We start from the raw sequence: 21,235 nt of genomic DNA on the forward strand, positions 1-21,235 counted from the left end.
TGAGAGTGCACAAGGTTGTTGTTTTAATTACAAAAAATTCAAATTACAATATAATACAGAAACTTTTTACACACAGAATATTAGAACGGTTTCCTACCAGAAGGTAAAGAAAAAAATATTCTTTTTTCCTTTCTTTATTAATAAACAAACCACTTATTCATTTTTAAGCTATTGTTATACAAAGTTGCAGGACATGCACAATTTTCCCTCAATAGCGTTTGCTCTCTTTTTTTCCATTTCTTTTCTTTCTTTTTTCTTTTTGCTAAGTGCAAATACTAGATTTCTCTCTCCACCTTTTAAGGCAAGTTAAATGTGACACTGCAAATTTGAGAATAGAAAGTACCTGTTAAAATGTCAAGCTTGGGGTGTACAAAATACACACTTCCCTGTGTCTACCCGTAAAGAGAGATGATTTTTTTTAAATTAAAAAAAGTCACAAAGGAAAATGCAAATACAAAAGAAGAGATCATAATAACCTGGAGCACACAGGGGCATGTCAACAGCAGCCTTTGCTAACTGCTGTCCAGCCAGATGTTTTGCACTGCAACTCCCAGCAAGGAGGGCCATATTGGGTACTCCTCACAGCTGTACTAGCTGGGGCTGATGGGAGTTGTAGTGCAGAACAACTGGAGGGCGCCCTGTCCAGGAAGCCTGGCTCAAGCTCGAGGGACTTCAATGTTACCCATGCTAAACGGTCCTAGCTCGCAGTGAGGCGGTTTTTTCCAGGCTGGACCTCTTCAGGGTACTTTAAAAAATCAAAAAAATCCCCCTATGCTGGAAAACAACATGGCAGGGGGGAGTGGGCAGGCTAGAATCCTTGAGCTTGCTAGTTTTATGCGTGGAAGGATTTTTTTTAAAAAAAAGAGCAGAGAAGTGTTCTGTCATGAGAGGCCGTGCTGCATGCGCAGGTGGTGCGGCCTGGGCAGAAGGAAACCACCGCAGTGAGAAGCCGGCCTTCACGCTACGTCACAGTGGCGTGGGGGCCATGCTCTCCCATGTCAGACACACAGGTTTGGCAAAGTTTCCTTGGCCAAAGTTCAGAAAGCCCCTCGCAAAGAGGTGATGCTCTCCCTGTGCGAAACTTGGAAAAGGCAATCAACATATAGCCGAAGTTAAGATTCATCCTGGAATACCTGCAAGAAAGGAAATCCTTGCCACCTGTGGGCCTCTTCCCTGCAGATGGCTGCCCTTTCTCCCCGACGTGGTGTTCTTAACACGGGACGTGATCGAGGACCAAAATCCGCTTCAAGAGATGGGGTGGCTCATTGAAGTTGTGCAACTACAAACAAGAAGTTGCAAAGAGAAAGGCAAAATGCTAAAGGGCACCCTTCCACTGGAGGGGGGGGGGAGGCAATTGAACAAGGCTGTTCAAGAAGTGCCAGGAGCTGGACCCGGGCATCTCTGTTCATGATCAAAGGCTAAGGAGGTCTTTGCTTCAGGCTTACACATCAAAATGAGCAAGGCCAAAAATCATCATTTTTAAAGTCCGTATGGACCCCAAGAGGTTCTCTCCACTGCACGTGGGTGGGCAAAGAATGAGGAAAGAGTGTTTTAGTTTCAGATGCGGTAAAAAAGCACCCTCCTTTGAGTGAAAATGCCTCAATTTCCCGAGAGAGGTGGATTATCCCCAATTAAAGAATTATTTTACTCAGAGCACTAGAATGATGGGACACAGAGGCTAAGGGGCCAGTCAGTCTACCAAGGCCACCACCAGGGTGAGTATCTTTCTTCAGTATTCTGTCTATGCAAAGAGGAAGACCCGTCAAAAAACAAAAACAAAAAAACCTCATTAAAAGGGGCACCAAGTGGAGATGGGGGGGTGGAGGAATAGGCCATCCCATCCATGCTAAATGGCTTTTGAAATCCACTGGATATCAAGAACAGCAACAGCTGAGCTTCCAGTCTCTGGCTAACAGGACACCCAAGTCTCAATCTCTACAGGAAGCAGCCTGGAATGAATGGAGGCTACGAACTAGAGTCAGCACAGAAAATGGGAAGATGGGGAAAGGCCAAGGGCCTCAGGGGTCCAGAAAACTGCAATGAAAGGTCTCCGGTCGTACTAAGGCAACAGCAGCCGGATTTAACTGCCCCTCTGCCTGCTCCCAGCTACCTTCACTCAAGTACAAACATCCACAAAGACCTTCCAAAATGCTACGGTTTAGAGATAACCAATGATAAACTCCATGTGAGCTGGTCAAAGCAAAGGGAAGAGAGCACAGCAGCCCAACAATAGGGAAACGCTTTTGGTGCGCAAGGATCTGCTCAGCGCTAGGAAGGCTCTAAGCATCTTGGTAGAGGCACCCAGGGCTCTTGGCACGTGCCAGGGCGATTCTTCAGCCTAGGCTGGCAAAAACGTCAAGCTCCTTGCCAGAAGTTGAGCTTTGCCTCCAAGTGCTGGCCTCTCTGGGCAGCCCCGCACTCTGCACGGCCAACGCCACCACTGTGAGCGCACCAGAATTCCCCAAGAGGAAAAGGGATGCAAGGTCCTTACCCCCATCAGGATGTGCCGGCCCAACTGTCCGTGTGCACATGAATGGGCCGGCGGGGGCAGGAATGCCACCCGCGCTTCATTTGCAACCTGGGGGACGCTGCCTCCCCAGGGAAATTGTGCCTGCTGCATAGAAAGTGGATCTGGCCCAGAGCTCTGAGTGCACAGGAGCTTCTCCTCCCAGCGAGACCCATGGAAGGGTAGTCAAAGAGACTGGGGAAAGATTCGGTGCTGCTGGGCTTTCTCTGCAACAGAGTCCTTGGGCACCACATGCAAACGGCAGAAGCAATCCTGGAAAGGCAGTGTCAATGGACAAATGGGGAGCGATGCAGAAGCAGCTTCTCTTATCAATTAAACCGCAGGATGGCACCCACAGGCCTCCTCTCTGTCTACAGCTGTGATACAAGAGGGGCTAATATTTTGTTTTAAAGTTAAGGTGCTAATGTCAAAACCTGAAGAAAAACCAACCGAGGAGCACTTGGCCAGCTGCATCGTGACACCTTTTAAGAATCACTGAACAGGAGCAGCAGTGTCGACGAACAGCGTGATTTTAAACTACGGTGAACATGGAACAGTTAACGCAATGAAACTTTTAAGCCAACAGGTTACATGGAACAAACTTGAAATGCAGGTATTGCCAGATTCACCCGCAGCTCACACACCTTCCCTCCCTGCACAACTGTCCTACAGGAAGATGTTCTCTCTCTGCAGCAAGAGAGTCATTGTTTCATAATGGTGCCTTTTGCTATACAGTCCCTCAGCCATTCCCAACCTGGTGCCCTCCAGATGTTGCAGACTCAGGCCCCCAGCCAGCCTGGCAAATGATCAGGTGAGACTGGCGTTGCAGTCCAGGAGAGCACCAAATTAAATGAGTGGGAGGGACTGAAACAGATCAGTTTCCAAATAAACAGGTGGTGGTGCTCGGGTGCGTATTGCAAAGGAAGAGGGGAGGGCAGGAGGCAACGGCATCCCCGCGGCTAGTGGGAGAATTGTTTGGCTTGTCTCTCAGGGTTTAAGGTTTGCCCGTTTTCAGAGCCCTGGTGGAGCTCCCAAATCCACAGGGAGCTCCCAAATCCACAAACACCCTTCCATTCAAGGGGGAGGGGGGCCAACACATGAAGAGAGGGAATGGGGGGGGGAAGCTGCCGTATTTGGCTTTGTCTGTGGCCCATAGTCCCAGGACTACAAAGGTCAAAAGGGAAGGTCGGGGGAGAGAAGAGTCCAACTCAGAACTGGTTCCACGCCCTCATTCCACCCCAAAGATGCTATATTGTAATACTTCTAAAAGGAAAACAGACCCAGAATTTCAAAGAGTAAATGCTAAATGTTCTTATCATTAAGCAAAAGGGTGGTTGGGAACTCTTGGGTTTATTTTTTTGTGAGAGGGGGAGTTGGAGGCAGCTATCTTTCCAAAGCAGTTGCTCATAATCCTAGCAAATGAGAGCATCCATGTTCATAGCTCTGCGGGGGGAAACTGTTTCAAATGGGTGGCGTTACGTCAGGCGGACAGGATGTGATCCTGCGCTCACTCCTGCAGCGCTCGCCACACAGAAGCCTTACAGCGTGGGTGGACCTGGCGTGCCGTTTTGCGAGAAGCGGTCCGTATCTGGCAGCAGAGACCCCTCCTTGGTGCAGAGGCAGGACTGCAGAGCTCTGGAGTTCCGCAAGTCATGTGGAGGGTCAGTTCACTCCACAGAAGTGCTCAGGCACATGGGAGCCTTTGAAGGACAGGCTGCAACCGGCTGTGCACTTGCCGGCGTTGGTACAAAACAGCCCTTAAGCCAAGGGTGGGGAATCCATGGTGGTCCTCCGGAGGCTAGGAGCTGGAAATGCCTTGCAAGTGCACAGGGGGGATTCCTTGACTTGTAAGGAAACCTCCAAGCCTGCAAGATGCCCAAGAGTGCTTCGGACCACAACTAGACAAGTCCGCCAGCAGGTACTCCCAACATGCGGCAGAGGCTCACCTGCGAAGCCAACCGACGCTCCGTTTCCTTCCAAGGACTGCAGACCTGTCACCACCCCCATCGCCCTCCCTGCAGCTGTACCAGGATTCAACCCACAAGGCTTTGCAAAGCCCAGAAGGAAGCAGTCGTAGGGGCGACGCACCCAAAACCCACACCACTGCTAAGTCAGAGGCCCCTGTGCCAGAGGTTTGGCTCACACACTTAAGAACTGTTCCAGCCACAGAAGCCGCGTCCATTTTAAAGAGATGTGGTCTCACCTTACATTGAGCTGTGCTGAGTGACAGCAAGTCCTCAGTTTGGCACCTCGGAAGAATCAGAGGCCTCCAGTATCTCTTGGAAAAGCCCGACCCACCAACAGACGGAGTTGGGGAAGGCTGGGTTGCAGCCAAGGCTGGTCCTGCTCAGAGTGGAGCCACTGAACTTCATGGACACAGCCAACTTAGGCTCACTGGTTTAAACGGGTCTACTCTTGAGTAGGACTTAGTTAGCTGCAACCCGTCTGACTCCTGTGCCAAAGGCACAACATGGTTGTGGTGGGAAGAGCTCTGCTGGGGTTTCATCCTGACCTGAGGGCCACAGAAGCTGCCAATCTGATGTTTCACGCATCTGCCAACTTCTTCTTGCCTCGGTGGTTCCCATCAATGGTTGAATTTGCCCGTCAACCAAACCGGTCAAGATCTGTAGCCGGCCAGAGCTGAAGCTCCCACCCAATTCTTTCCGCTCTTAGCACCGTTTGGGCAGGCAAGAGAAACTGTGTTTTTGGCACGTGGGTCCAAGTCGTTGTTGCCTCTTGCCAAACAGGCCCCCCTGCACCCCCTCACTGAGCAGAGAACCTCCTTCCTAGACGAGCGGCGGAAGCAAAAGGGCGCCAGGGCAAGCCTCCCTTCCCTTCCACTTCCTGCAACAGAGACTGGGCAGCGAAGGCGCTTATCTTGCCATGTTGGATGAGAAGACCGGAGGGGTGCCCAGGAGTGTGTCCAGCGCTTGCCGTTTACTGGAAAAGTGGAGGAGAGAGGGAGGGGTGGGCTGCGTCAGCCAGTGTGTGGACTTTCCCTGCAGAGACTTCCCAAGGTCCTGGCGCCGCCCTGAGTCGGGTCAGAACCGGTGCCGTGGCTGCGGGCCAAAGTGCATGGGGAGGTTGTGTTCCAGCGGCAGGTTCACCTGGGGGAAGTCGTAGTTCACCCGCATGTTGGGCAGGGGGGGCACGTAAGGGGCAGGGATGGGTCCCATGTTGATGTGGCCAATGTTGTTGTAGAGCGGGCGGACGGGGGGCATGTTCAGCGGGTAGGCAGGGTGCACAAACGGGTACGGGGGCATTTGGTGGTGAAGGTTCTGTGGGACCGGCCTTGGGATGGCTTCGATCCGTGGGATTTTCTCCGCAGGCTTCTCTGCCGGGGGCCCAATCCGCTTGAAACTGTTTTCTAGAGGAGGAAAGAAAGACAATGACATGGAGGGCAGGGAAACAGCAGAAGCAGCAGATCAGCTTCAACCTTTAAAGCGATGGGGGCAGGGGAGGGCCAGCCTGAGTCCTCCAGGTGTATATGGGCTCCTGGGCCAATGGAGGTCAGAAAGATCGAGGGGTCCGGCAGCTGCTGGGGGAGAACCAGGCTGGCTCAGATTGAAATCCGTTTGGAAAAACCTTTCCGAGTTAGCTAAAAAGTGCAATGTTTAACTGAGCAGCAGATTTAAAACTGTATAAATCCTACAGAACTTTTAAAATGCAAGATATTCTCCATTTTCTAATACCGCTGCTATAAGAGATGGAGGCAACTTCCAGGCTTCCTGCTTTAGGTCTACGGCAGGCATCCCCAAACTTCGGCCCTCCAGATGTTTTGGACTACAATTCCCATTATCCATGACCACTGGTCCTGTTAGCTAGGGATCATGGGAGTTGTAGGCCAAAACATCTGGAGGGCCGAAGTTTGGGGATGCCTTAGTCAATCAATCTTAGTCAATCAACTCGTGTAATGAGCCAACTTATATATATATAAATATACACACACACACACATGCACACACACACATACAGTATATATTTTCCCCCTATGTCACATATATAATTTTTTAAAAAGTAATTTTGGTGAACAGCAAACGTACTCAAACTTATTACAGTGGTACCTTGGTTTGCATATGTTTTGGATTATAAACACGTCAAACCCGGAAGTGTGTGTCCCGGTTTGCAACCTTTTTTTGGATTTCAACTCTCTCTTTTTTGGATTATGAACAAATTTTTTGGGGAGGCCCCATTGGTGAACACACGCCTTGGGTCACAACCTGTTTTGGTTTACAAACGGACCTCCGGTTGTAAACCAAAGTACCACTGCACTTGCCATTGGAATTCCCCTTTCTCACTCCTTTTCTCCAAATGTAACCTTCAGCTAAAACCCCACGGTGGTTGTAATACTCTGCTTTTTCTGCAGAAGGCCTGCATGCCATGTACACAGGCCTGGCTGAAAGCTGCCTGCCAAAACTCAGGCAGTGCAGCTGAGGTTATCTCTGGGGGTTATTGTGTTATGTATTCTTGTGTTTCTATACTTGAAACTGCTCTGTGATCCTCAGATGAAGGGCAGTATAAATGATGATGATGATGATGATGATGATGATGATGATGATGACTACACACCCCTTGAGGCTACAGAATATCCCTAGGATGCTGAATTGTGCAAACACTACCAGCTCATTTTCATTTAAAGTTTGCAAGATCAACCAATAGGCAGACAAGTGTGTATTTTGTGGGTAATCATGGGACTTAGGAGGAAAAGGCCTTTTGCAATTGGGGCTGCTTCATTCTCAAGGGACCCCCATCTAGCTCTGCCTGTTAAGGGGGGAGGGGGAGGCACCACCCACCTCCATTTTTCCTCTTTTGCTCCTCTTCAGCTTCCTTCTGAATCTCCTGGATTATCTTCTCATCATCCTCCTAGAAATGACAGAAACAAACAAAAGCGTCAGCGAGGCTGTTTTCTCTCAACGCCCAAACAAACGAAGAAGGAAAATTGAATTTCTGTGCCGGAATCTGCAGTGAGAAAATCTGAATTCTGCAAACCGTGTAAAATTATGCAAACCCGAGAGACTTCTGCCGATTTTGCACACATTTATTCTGCAATAGTGTGTTGCTGTTTATATATTTCCCCCGGCTATTATTAGACATCTTGCTCGGTGACCACATCTGGTTCTTGAGATCACCCTGGACACTTTGAGGAGCCTTATTGGAAGAAAAGGGCTGTGCAGGAATCTGAATTTGGTAAGCAGCGAATAACCACTTCCTGTGGAAACTCAGCACCGTTTCAGCCAGCCGGGTCGCTGTAAGCCCAGGCTGCCACGAAAAAGAGAGGTTCGGGCGGACGTGTCTCCAGTGCAGATGGGCAGCTGAACATCTTCACTGACATCTTGGACTGCATTTGAAACTGAGGGGTGGGGTGGGGGTGGGGCCAAGCAGCAGGTGCACGGCCACGCTGCTGACAACTTGCTGTGCGCTTGCACGAATCCTCACCCACACCGTGGAGCGTGACTAAGCCGCTTACAGGCAGAACACTGATCCTGCCGCAAAGCTTGCAAGACTGACGAAGCAGATGGCAACAAGCGGCTCCTCCCCCCAGCCCTGCCAAGGAGCAGCTGGAGCCACGCTAATCCTTTAAATGGCACCCAAGCGTGAAATGGTTAGGGGGCAGCTCCAGCTCCAGGTCCAGCGAGCCCCACAGCTGGGCTGCCTGCCATGGAGGAGGAGGAGGAGGCAGGCCTTGAATAATCAGATAAGAGGTTCAATAGGAGCAGAGCTAGAAACTCAGGTCTATAAGCCAGGCACCAAAAGGCTCCTTAGTCCAAGGTTGCAGTCGCCAAAATGGAATGTCTAGTTGCCATTTTGGGACAAGACGGCTTGAAAGTCTCATTTTTCAAATGATGGACTGACTGTGATGGATTCTCTGAGCTAGGTAAAGAACTTAAAAGAAGAAAAGTCACTTGATCTAGGGACATTCCACATCTATGTTGGCCTCTTCCATCCTCTTTTTTTTAATGGTGACATGGACCATTCATAATGTAGGAATATTCTTCACAACTGTGAGCAGGGCAGTGGGGGAAGGGAAGACAAGCGACAACAATTCACTGTGACGTTGTCTGCTGCCCCTGCTCCTGCCACACCGAATTTCTCTGCCTGCTTGCTCAGCCTCCTGGGCAGGGGCGTCTCCCATCTGCAATGCCTACGACATAGGCTGGGAGAAGGGGATTAACCCAAGCAGGCAGGCAGGCAGGAAACAAAGAGTCCCCACCCTCACTCTGTCCAAAGATAGGACCGGCCACAATCGCCAACACTGCTTGCCAGCCTAGACCGTACGCTCTCTCCAAAACAGGGCCGTCCTTACTCAGTTCTCCTTTCTTTCCATTCCTCTACCTCCCCCCTCTGCATGTCCCCACATTCCAAAGTTCTCAAAAAAACCTCAATTTTGGAAGCATGCCCAAAGTTGCATCTTAAAAATTTATGCAGGGCATAGGATCAGGGGGAAAGAAAGTGAGAAAGAGATGTAGAACTAGTTGGAGAGAGAGTCTGGCTGCCTTGCAAGATGCAAAGAACTTCAGCACAGCTTGTTTTCATTTCCCTCTTTTAATCTCTTCCTGTATTCCACCCCCGTCCAATGTGGAAAACGCTTTGGATTTGGAGAGCGCCCTGGGACACTCCTGCAAAATGTGCTGTCTTTGCATAACACATGGATGGATGGATGGATGGATGGATGGATGGATGGATGGATGGATGCAGGAGGCCTGCCAGCTCCCAGATTTGAATCTGGTGAAGCCCAGCACATCTCGAAACTGCCAAGTTCCCCTGTTCTGCTTTCTGGAGCGGGGAGCTCAGCATCCCACCAGCGAGGAGAAGACTTCTGTCCAGCAAGGCTGGAGCCCTCACTCCAATTTCTTTCCTGAGTCAGCAGGTTGCCTCAAAAGGCTTCCCAAAACAAGAGACCCTGTGGATCGTTCTTAGTGGATAGCCACTCGAGGAAAGCCTTTGCAGTCACGACTCTGACCCAGCACCTGATCCAGTCGTACCGCGCATCTGCTTTACAAGTGGGTAGGTGGCGAACTTTCCCACTTTGGGGCACGTGGCCTGATCCTGGATGTGAGAAGGTGCCCCTGAGGCACTAATCCCAGCTGAGAACTGTAATCAAGTTTGGTATTTAAAGGGAAGAGATTTTTTTTTCTCCGACTAGAAGCCAACACGGCAAAAGCTGAGAACAAGAGGGCAGCAAAATCGCCAATTCCTGTGCTTGTGAAATATCTGAGCCCTGCACAGACCAGAGCTCTTCCTTCTTCAGGGCCTTTGGCTGTGTTGTTTTTGTATGGCAGGGGCGCCACAGAAAACGGCATTATTTTTGATGTTGTTGTTGTTTCAACAGACCAATGTTGGTGCCACTATGGAATTAATCCCATCAGTACCACTGGAAGAACAACAACACAGGACATTTCTCTCTCTCTCTCTCTCTCTCTCTCTCTCTCTCTCTCTCTCTCTCTCTCTCTCTCTCTCTCTCACACACACACACACACACACACACAGAGAGAGAGAGAGAGAGAGAGAGAGAGAGAGAGAGAGAGAGAGTGCAGAGCCAAGCAGCTGCTTTCCTCAAATCCCCCCCCCCATCAGAGTAGGATAAGCCTTGCTGGATCTGACTGACTACAAGCCCTAGAAAGATTTTTGTGAGGATAAACCGTGTGGCTCCCTGCTGCCCCTGACCTGCCACTTTGAATTCCTTAGTGGTGACAGGTAGGAGGCCTGCGTCGTGTCAGGTTCTGCAGGAACAGCGCAGAGCAAGTCACCTGGGATTTCGCAGGTGTGACTGGGAGCCAGCTGCATGCTCAGCTGGGGCGGGGGGGGGGGGGCGGAGAGGAGAGAAACCCTGTCAGCTCCCCACTGAAGCCACCATGGGGAGAATCCCCAGATGCAGCTGCACTGTATGGTTTTCCTGGAAGCTTGTGGATTTGCTCACGACAGGTCCCCCCCCCCAAAAAAAACAGCAAGAGAGCTTGGGCAAGCAATGTGATCTTGCCATGTTCTGCCTGAGAGGATCTCCAAGGGGTAAGAAAAAGTGACCAGGCCGTCAGTTTGTTTGAGCAGCAGCACGGAGGCAAAGTCTGCACCTCCCCAGCTCATTTCTTAATTCTGCAAACTGCTACACCTCTGCCCAAATGCTGCTGAAAGGTGCCAGTTTTCAGGGCATGTTTTCACTTCACATCGCACACTTTCCTGCTCAGCTGTTCGTTCTTTTGGCACGTGATTAATGCACAATATGGATTTGCATACTTTAAAGAGGAATTGGGGAAAGCCTGGGAAGGGACAAAGGAGCAAAGCAGCTGCACACATGGCAGTATTAACACCTGACATATATAAAGGGGGCAAAGTGAAAATGCCAATGTTTCTGCCTGCTGAGGATGCAGAATGAAGGACGGCGTTCCTGGCAGAGCTTCATCCCAGCCCAGAAACGGCAACTTAACAATTCACACAAGTTTTCTTCCCCCTGTAAATTGCCTCTGCCTGAGTGTGCCAAAATATAATTGGGTCCCAAGATAGCGGTGCATAAACAAGACTCAAAAATATGAAAATAGTACTGTATTGTATTCAAAGAACATGGCTAGCAAAAGCTCATGTTTACTATACTCAAGTGGTGTTTATTCTGCTTTGCCCTGGGAATCTGAGCAAAATATTCCATTCTCACACTGGTTAAGTGTATATTTATTGCAGCACACTGTTTGAACATTTCGTATAATTTACGCCATAAATAACAAGTTGTGCTTACTGCTAACACTCTACCAGCAAAAATAGGAGAAATAACTTCCAACAGCCAGTTATGGACATGAAGGTTATGGGTAAATTTCCTCAGGGGTGGGCTGCAATTGCTTTCCCCAAGAACGCTGAATTCAGTGGGCAGGATTGGAAAGGCTAATAGACTGAAAGAGATTTTTCAACCTGTGTTCTATCTTCTGATATCACACACACAAATGCATTACACTTTTGGGCTTAACTGTTATCTTCATTTCCTCTATATGTTCTTTGGGTCTTCCTGTTCTTTATGCACTGCAAACGCAACAGGGACCATGCAGAGAAGCTGCACCAACGATTAACATTCTGCACAGAGTTAAACCCAATCCAGCCCTTGCCGAGAGAAAAGGAGGGACTCTGCACCTTGCATAAATCATGCAAATCCAGCAAATCTGCATGTGTGTGCTAATGCTGCGTAGTTTATTCTGGTGTTGCCAGCTATAGGTAAAGCAGGCCGCTGCCCAGAGCACAATAGCCCTGCTCCTAAGCAACGGGAATTTCATTTAGCAAGTGTCTGTCTGCTGAGATGTCATTAAGTGTTGCCCACAATGAAAATGGAAGGAATAGTGACTGCCGAGTCAGCCTCCCCTCCCTCCATTTACGGAACAGCTGCACAGCTGATGGAAATGTTTTATCGTTTTTAGAATTTGTAAATATGGTCGTATTGTTTTTAGAGCTCACGGAAACCATTTTATTGGTTTTAGAACTTGTGCTTTATTCTGCTTTTACCTTCTTCACCGCTTCAATGGCTTTATGCTACTTAAAGATCCCTTTAAATCGGTTATATAATCTGTTCACCGAAATGCATTATCACCATTCTATTGATCATCCCCTTTTAACCAACTAGGTAGAGTAAACTACTGGAGTGAGGGATGTGGTCGGTGTCTTGGTGGTGTCACGAGGGCTGGCCTCTTCTCAGAGCTAGGGTGCTGCTACCCCCCCCTCAAAGCTCATCCCAGAGGGTGGGGCATGGGATGTGCCCCCCCTTGCAGGAAATTGTGTGCATGCTGCTGGATCCCTGCACTCGTTTCCGCTGGAGTGGAAGGGAAACAAAACACATCTATTTTTGTTTCCCTGCTTCAGTAGTTCCAGGCGTGCGTCTACCCACAGCAAGAGCACAGCTAAGCGAAAGAAAACGTGGAGTGTTAGGAAAGGGGAAAAGGGCCAGACAGGAAGGAGACATTATCAACCAGCACAGAGTTCAAAAAATAAAATAAAAAATGCAATCACAGAATATTTCTATAGAGGATTTTTGTCCAGTGCAGCAACCAGCAACCTCACCAAAAGATGGGGGGGGGGAGGGAAAGACTGGCTAATTATTTCAGGGTGGAGAAATATTCTTTTGGCATTTTAAAAAGAGTTACTGGGAGCTGGTTTCTCCATTTGCAATGCAACCACACACACACACATTTTTGAAGAAATATTAATAAAAGGGCTTCCTTTTTCATGCAAGTGCAGCCACAGCCGTTCCCAATAAGCTCCGAAATGGTTTCATGAAGCAGACATTTCCAGGAGAGGGAAGGGAGGGAGACGAGCTCCTTTCAAATCATTCCCAGCTTAGTCAGGGAGCACTTGAGTAACAAGAGGCGAGGCAGGAGGAGGGAGAGAGTACGGGGCTGGAAGGGAGTCAGCAAGCAGGGCGGGTGGGAAGGGGGGAGGAAGCCCCTGTAGAAGGAAGAGCTCCTACGCGGAGGCACAGGCAGCTTGCTCATGGCTGAGAACCAGCATGGACACTGACCACAACCTATGGAGCTGAAGGCGAGGCAAGCCTCTTTGGGAAAGGAGCTGGCTTAAGTGGCGTGTGGCTCCGTGGACTCTTGTGCAGGGCACTGGAAGCCTTCTTGCTGTGCCTTGGACATTGTGCCACAGTGAGAGAGACAAGGAAGAAGGAAGGTGCTTGTGGAAGAGAGGTCGGGAGGGTGGCAACACGAGAACGGGGCCTTCTCTGCGGTGGCTCCCCGTCTGTGGAATGCTCTCCCCAGGGAAGTTTGCCTGGCGCCTTCATTACACACCTTTCGGCGCCAGGCAAAAAATGTTCCTTTTTAACCAGGCCTTTGGTTGATCCAATTTACATCTTACGCCCTTTTAAAATGTTGCTTTTGGGGGGGGGCACTACTGGATAATTGTTTTTGTTTTTATTTTATATACTATTATCTTTTTTGTGAACTGCCCTGAGACCTCTGGGTATAGAGGGGTATATAAATTCAATAAATGAAATGATGGTGTTGAGTGGCCAGAGGGAGAAGAGGGAGCAGACTGGGAGAAGGAGGTGTTGGAAGCTGAAGAGGCAGCAGGGCTTAGTGAGCTGGGAGAGGCTGGGGCAGAGAGAAGTCCAGAATCAAAGACGGAAGCAGAGGGGCTGAGGCAGAGATGAGGCAGAGATGCTGAAGAAGCCAGGGAGATCTCCCTCCTGCTACTACCTGCTTCCTCCCTCCCCCAGTCTCCCAGAACCAGAAGAGGTATGAAAAGGGAGAAGCAATGAGAGACAAGATGACAGAACCTTAGGCTGTTGGGGGGTGAGTCTTAGGGAGCAGTGGGAGGGTGGTGGCCTTCAGTATAGGGGGGTATATAAATTCAATAAATGAATGAATGAAGCACACAAACTCTAGTGGGTCGCAAAAAGGGGTCAAGAGCTTGCACAGAGCAGGCCTCTCCCAGAGGTGAGGAGGAACCTCGTAGTGCTGCCCCCAGGCTCTGCTGGGGCTTATGGGTAGGACACCAACCACGAATCTTGCCTCACTCGGAGACTCTCACTGCAGGGGGGGGGGCAGGGACAGGGATGCTTGCCAGTGAGCCCCTGCTGGGAAGTGGGTCCTTGGCAGGTGCCTGGCTATGCTGGCCGTGGTCATTGGTCTTTGGCCATGTCCAAAACAGTGAAATAGATTGTCTTAGCAGGAAGGCAGACGGGTAACTCTGGATTCAGGCCTGGGAGTTCCAGCAGGCCTGGGACAGCCCTCTCTGCAAACAGAGTGTGGCCCAGACAACTCTCTCCAGAACCCTTCATCATCCATTGGGGTTCTATGGCACAAAAACTAAAGAGCTCTATGAAGAGTTAGAAAACTTGCCGCTTTAATCAATGAATGGGTGATGTGCTGGGATGCTGAGCCAGGAGGTGGACTCTGCTTGTTCTCAGAGGCTACTTTGGTTCCAACACATCACTGCAGCAGGAAAAGGAAGGTGTTAAGATGGCCTCTCCTTCCAACAATGATCCTATGATACGTTTCTTAAATTGCAAGTTCTCTCATGCTTGCAATGCAGTCTCAAAGAGGGCGCCAGTACCAAGAGATGGAAGCATGCAGGTGAATTTAAATGTTCACTGGTTATTAAGCTAGAAGCCGGATAATAAAATCAAGCCGTCACTCTGACTTTTTGCATATCATAATTGCCACAGGAACCTCCGCCTTGGAGGCGACAGCACGGCACATCCAAAGGAGAGGGCCAGAGATCACATGTGATTTTACTTTAAGCTGCGGCCAGAATGCTCCGCTCCCGAATCTGCGCAGGAGAGCAGTCGGGGAAGCGGAGCCACTTGCGTCCATTGGAGTCACTTACCGTGGGGTCTGTCCAGAGGGAGCACTTTGCACAGTCTTGACAAGGGGCCCCTGGGGATCGGGGGTGTTGGCAGAAGTGGTCGTACCCATTAATGGCGGCTCGGCAGAGGTAGCACATCTGGGCGCCACAGCGGCACGACATGCGGTTGCAGCCTTCGGATTTTATCAGGCCGGTGGCGCACTTGTGGCACTTTCTGATGCGAGCCGCTGTCATCTTCTCTTCTCTGCAATGAGGCAATTGGGAAAGGGTTAAAAAACACACAGAAGAAAACAATGTGGCAGCCCGTTAGATATCTGAAGACGGCCATCGGTATCTCCTTTCAGTCTCCTCTTTCCCAGGCTCCTTCAACCATTCCTCATAAGGCTTGCTTTCCAGACCCTTGATCGTCTTGGTCGCCCTCCTCTGCACATGCTCCAGCTTGCCAATATCCTTAATGAATTATGGCATCAACTTTTGTGTTTGGTGGGCTGGAGCACACTTCATCCACTGCACACAATTTTTAAATAAGGATTTTCTTATAAACAGAAGATGGCAGGTGTCATTTCAGATGAGGTGTTTCCCGTCACCGTCATGCAGGAGAGAAGGTGGCTGCTGAGACAGACAGACAGACAGACAGACAGACAGACAGACAGACAGACAGACAGACAGACAGACACACACACACACACACACACACACACACACACACACACACACACACCTCTAAGAAGAAAGCTTCCCACCCTTCAAAGCTATGATGTTTGGTCAGATGCAAAGTTTGCAGACTTAGGCTGCAATCTGACACACACTAAATCCCAATGAATTCTGAGCAGGCATGTAGAGAATTGCATCGTTCATTGCTCCAGACTTCATCAGCTAACATTTCTTCAAATGGTGACAGCCCAAAGTATTACATATCAAATCACAATAATATAATTATTCATGTATTTGTTTAGATGTGTGTTAGTGAGTGCTCTTGTTCTATGGTTGATGAGAGATCTATGGGCCTGGGTGTCACACTCTTGCCTCCAGGGTCTCCACATAGATGAACACCCCCCCCCCAATTCTTTAGCAACCATTTCAATAGCACCCTGCTATCCCAAACAGGCTCTTTCCCAGGAAGGGGGGGTATGAAACCCACCCCTCCCATGCTGTTTCCAAGGAGGTCTTTGTGGCTGTCTGTTTAGAATTACCTTATGATGAGTTGGAGACAAATTAAGTGAAAGGAGGTTCATTGCATGCTAGCATTCTGCAGGCTTAAATCTGGTTTCCCAGAGAGTCAAAGAGGTGGGGGAGCTAAACGTTAATGCAGAAATAATTTAACCCCCGGAGTCAAAGCACACACAGATCTTCACCTCTGACAAACAGAAAATATATAGCTGAGGCTATGAAAGAAACAGGAAATGCAAACTGCACTGTTGCTTGACACCTTTTATAAATCAGAGCCTGTTGCTTTGGTTACAGAGATGCTACAAAAGGATTGCTAACTATTCTGGTCTTCAAACAGAAGATGTTTAGGGCCTGACAATAGTTTTAAGCTTTCCCCACGCAAGTTAAAGCATTGCACCAGAGCTTTAATCACTCTCTGCTTCTGCTGATATTTACAAGTTATATAACAGAGCACCTACATTTTGTTTTCCTTCCCACAACACAGCCCAGGATGCTTTCTGAAAATCCTGAGTTTACATCGCACGCTTTCAACTGCAGACTATTCCCTCCCAACGGACAAATATTACATTTTATACCTTGTGCCCCTCTCAATAGGGGGCTCAAGACAGCCACTGCTCTATTCCGAACTTAAAAAATGGAAAGCCGTAATGCTGGTGGTCAACAAAAGAGGTTTAAAGACTCTCTCAAGAGTCTAAAAAAAGTAGTATAAACACTGACAACTGGGAAACACTGGCCTGCAAGTGCTCCAGCTGGGGAACAGCCTTTCCCAAAGGTGTCATGGACTTTGAAGACACTCGAACTCAGGACGCAAGGGAGGAACGTGCTAAGAGGAAGGCACGCTTGGCAAACCCTCACCGTGATCAACTCCTGCCTCCGGAAACTGATGTCCCCACTGTGGAAGGACATGTGGATCCAGAATTGGCCTCTGCAGTCACTTACGGACTCATTGTAAAAAACGTGTTTATGGAAGACAATCTTACTCAGCTACGAGGGATCGCCAAAGAAGAAGAAGACTCAAGACAGCACAGGGAGGCTCTGCAGTCCTGTCCAGGCGCTGACCAGACTGACCTTCACTTCAAGATGATGATTCTAGGTCTGCATCATGTGACTGAATGAGGTGAACCCCATCCTGCTATTCCTAGGTCTCTGCCAAGAGCCTCTCACACCCCTGTCTTAGTTTGGTGGCTCCAAACTCCCACACCCCCAGACCACTTGAAAATCACTGAGGGTCTTGGCAGCTCTCTCAATGATTTTCCTGCCTGTTGCTGCAACCGTAATGCGCTGTGCTAGATGGCTGCAGGATGCAACACTGTCTTTTCATCGCTTCTTTTATTTCCCAGTTTCCCCATTTCAAAGTCCTCTTTGGGAACTGTGCTTGCCCTTAGGGCAGAGAGTAAAGCAGCCAGCGGCAGACTCTGCTCCCTGTTTTCTGGGCTGCTCCCTCTTATCCTCCCAGGAGGAAGCGCCAAGCAGAGCAGGAAGCAGGGCCTGAACTCCAGCTGTGCTTCCCCTTCCCAAGACTCAAACGGGACGTTTTATTGTCTGCAACAAGAGTAGAATTTCAGCTGCTCAAGGATAATAAACTATATATGCAAAGCAGCTCTCCCCTGACTGTCCTGGCCCCAGAGGTTTGCTCTTTCAGAAGGCATAAAAGTAGATACCTCGAGGGAGTTCAGCATGTTTAGCCTGGAAAAGAGAAGGCTGAGAGGAGACAGGATGTTGTTGTTGTTTAGTCGTTTAGTCGTGTCCGACTCTTCGTGACCCCATGGACCAGAGCACGCCAGGCACTCCTGTCTTCCACAGCCTCCCGCAGTTTGGTCAGACTCATGTTCGAAGCTTCGAGAACACTGTCCAACCATCTTGTCCTCTGTCGTCCCCTTCTCCTAGTGCCCTCCATCTTTCCCAACATCAGGGTCTTTTCCAGGGAGTCTTCTCTTCTCATGAGGTGGCCAAAGTCTTGGAGCCTCAGCTTCAGGATCTGTCCTTCCAGTGAGCACTCAGGGCTGATTTCCTTCAGAATGGATAGGTTTGATCTTCTTGCAGTCCATGGGACTCTCAAGAGTCTCCTCCAGCACCATAATTCAAAAGCATCAATTCTTCGGCAAGACAGGACAGCCATCTTCAAAGATCTCAAGGGCTGTCACGTGGAAGATGGAGCAAGCTTGTTTTCTCCTGCTCTGGAGTGCAAGACTCGAACACATGGCTTCAAGTTACAAGAAAGGAGATTTCAGCTCAATATCACAAAGCACAGTAAGAGCTGCTCCACAGTGGGACGGTCTTCCTCGGGAGGTGGTGGACTCTCCTTCCTTGGAGGTTTCTAAGCAGAGGTTGGATGGCCACCTGTCATGGATGCTTTAGCAGAGATTCCTGGATTGTAGGGGGTTGGATTAGATGACCCTGGGGGTCCCTTCCAACTCCACCATTCTACGATTCTAGGATATATCCTGAAGCACAAAGGCCCTCTTGCCAAGGAGGCTCAGTAGCAGGTACTTTCTGGACTGGCTTAAATAAGAAACTGGAGAGGGGGGGAGTCTTCCTGGTTCTCCCCCCACCCACCCACCCCACCTTCACAAAGTTACTTACATAGATGTTCGGTATTTTATGTCATCCTTCTCGGCCAGCTGCTCACAGGTGAGGTTCATATGCTCCTTCCAGAGGCCCTGGCATTTCCTGCAGGTTTCCTGGAGAGTGAGATCACCACATTAAGCAGCAGGAAGACACCAGAGATAATGAGCATTTTTTTAAAAAGGCAACCAGACAAATAAGCTGTGCTGCAGGCATTTTGCAGGCAACACAGAAATACAAAACACAAAAGGAATGCTGGGGGGGGGGAGAGAGAGAGAGAGAGAGAGGCACTGAGTACAGAGGCCGGCACCATTAAATAGATCGAAAACACTGATAAACACACCTGTCTTCCCCGGGTACCAGGATGACACTAGACTCAATGCCATAGGGGCCTCTCTAGGGGGATAATTGCACAAAGAGGGTGCCACCACTGAGAAGGCTCAATCCTTGGTGATGACCCAATTTCCCTCCAAAGGCAGGGGCACCGGCAAGGACATCTGAAGACAGAATCGGTTCACATGGCAGCCCTTTAGACGCTGGGCATCAGCCGCAATTGGAGAAAGCATGAAGGGCACTCAATCTGCGTTTCAGCTCCACCCGTGTATTTCTCCACCCTCCCCTTGTGCCTTGGAAGGGTTTTGCCTGTACGGCAGGGACGGAGAACCTCCAGCCCACGAGGTGAATTTGGCCATCCAGGCCTCCCCATTTGGCCCACCAGGCACTTTCCCCAAATCCACACCCAGGCCAACCTTTCTCGTGCACCCAGTTCCTGCAGAAAACATGGCTGAGCTCCCCACCAGCAGCAGCTGGTGCTGCTTAGTCCCTGCCTGCCTTGCCCCCATGGCAGGTCGGTGGGGGAAGAGAAAGCTCTGACCTGCTGGGCCAAAAAGGCTCCCCCCATCCCCATCTGTGGATTGGGGGGGGACCGGACCCTGCCACACACAGCCAGATCTTTGGGCCCCTCCTTTGCCACCTGTGGGCTCCTCGTGCAGAATCAAGTCCGCCCACCCAGAGGTTTGCATCGGTTTGGTGGGCTATGGAAAAGGGCTGCTTGCTGTTCCAGAGCAGGGGGCAGGCGGGTGGGGAGGCAGCCTTAATGAACAAACCCACGTGGAAATGAGAGGCTGGTTTCCCAGCCAACGTGCTAACTTGAACCACAAGGCCTCCCCAGGTGGCTGCAGGAGAGACAATGGCAGGACTCGGCACCGCAAGATGGTTTTTGTCATTTGTGAGAGGGCCCTGAGAGAGCCATACTGTGGGGTTTTCGGGGCTGCCGGCACTTAATGCTCCTGAACCTGGATGGCTGAGCTCAGCATGGTCCTGAAGAACTCGCCCACAAAAGCCTTGTGGGAATGGACAGAAGCAGTACAAGGGGAAGTGTGGTGCAGTGGTTAGAGGGCTGGGCCAGGACCTGAGCAGCTAGGGTTCAAATCTCCACTCATCCATGAAGCCAGGCTAGTCGCTCTCTCCTTCAAAGGGTTGTTGTGAGGAGGGGGAGGGGAGAACCAGGCATGCCACCCTCAGCGCTTTGCAGGAAAAGGTAGGATCGCAATGGAACATTTGCTGAGCTGGGCCAGGTGGGGGACTCTTATCAGTCAGCGCCACTGAGCTGTGAGGGGCTTCAAAGCATAGGAACAGCTGCACGGCATCAAGAACAGCAGGCCCTCATCTGTCGCAACTTCTGAAAACATGATGCTTTCCCTCATGAGGGAAGGAGGAGGAGGAGGAGGAGGAGGAGGAGGAGGAGGAGGAGGAGGAGGAGGAGAACTCCACACATAGGGTTGCAGGGCAGATGAAATTGCTTTGGGAATCCCATGTTTGATCTGTGTCTGGAAGGGGGTAACTTGGATTTTTCCACTGCAAGCACCCCAAAACACATTGGATCAGCCCCATAGACTGTGTGTGTGCACTTTTATGAAACTGAACATGATTCTGTTCTGAGATTTTTACAGAAGCACAAGACGTCTTCTTCTTCTTCTTTCCTCTCTGTCTCATTCCCCCGCTCTGCTCCCAGCCCATCCCCCTAAACATGCTGGATATCTAATATGGTTTCCACAGCTACGGTGCAAAGCAGAATGCCAGCTAAGCGTTCCTTTAAAAATGCATTTTGATCCACTCACTTTCGGAGGAAGGGAGAAGGAGCCCTCACACATCATTCTCCCTAATCTTCCAATTTTCTCTAAAGGCGGAGGGGAGCTATTTGCATTCAAAGTTCCTTGAAAAAATGCAAAGCTGCCTCCTCCTTTTTAATAAAGTGCAGCTGTTCCAAGCAGGAGCTCATCCATCAGCAGACAGTGCCGCCTAGTGGTTGGAAGCAGCGCCCGCCAGGGGCCTTTGCACAGGAGCAGCAGCAAGTCTGCCCCAGCCATCAAGGTGCTCAGTCTCTAAAGAGGAGACCTGGTGTCAACAGCTGCTGAGCCAAGGGACATGGCAGCCAGCCCTCCTTAGCATTGCTAAGCGCTTTGGGAAACTGTAGCTGGTTGATGCGAAGCAGGAAGAGGCCTGGCTTCCACCTCCTGGTAATCCATGGGGATTATGCAAAACGCAGCTCAGAGCAAGCCAAGGATACTGGGAGATTATTGCAAATCTCACAGCATTTGGAAGGGAGACAAGAGCATTTATTGGGCCAGCTAGTCACTTAAAACACTGTGAGATCTCAAGGTACGTATGTATTTGCCCTGCAAAGGAAAAGTCACCTGGTCCAAGAACAAAGGA

At 49.9% G+C, this 21,235-nt stretch overlaps 1 protein-coding gene across 3 annotated transcripts in view; it reads right to left on the minus strand.

Moving 5' to 3' along the window:
• The window catches only part of RNF216 (ring finger protein 216), an 82,158-nt gene continuing 60,923 nt past the window's right edge, over positions 1 to 21,235 (minus strand). For all 3 annotated transcript variants that reach the window (XM_035130584.3, XM_035130582.3, XM_088657451.1), the window contains 4 exons: positions 18,539 to 18,636; positions 14,807 to 15,029; positions 7,300 to 7,369; positions 1 to 5,873 (listed from right to left, as the gene is read on the minus strand). In XM_035130584.3, the coding sequence (XP_034986475.1) occupies positions 5,548 to 5,873; positions 7,300 to 7,369; positions 14,807 to 15,029; positions 18,539 to 18,636 (717 nt within the window). In that variant the 3' untranslated portion in view covers positions 1 to 5,547. The remainder of the gene's footprint in view (positions 5,874 to 7,299; positions 7,370 to 14,806; positions 15,030 to 18,538; positions 18,637 to 21,235) is intronic.

This window comes from Zootoca vivipara, chromosome 13 (genome assembly GCF_965207765.1).
Source record: "Zootoca vivipara chromosome 13, rZooViv2.hap1.1, whole genome shotgun sequence".
Taxonomy (NCBI): domain Eukaryota; kingdom Metazoa; phylum Chordata; class Lepidosauria; order Squamata; family Lacertidae; genus Zootoca; species Zootoca vivipara.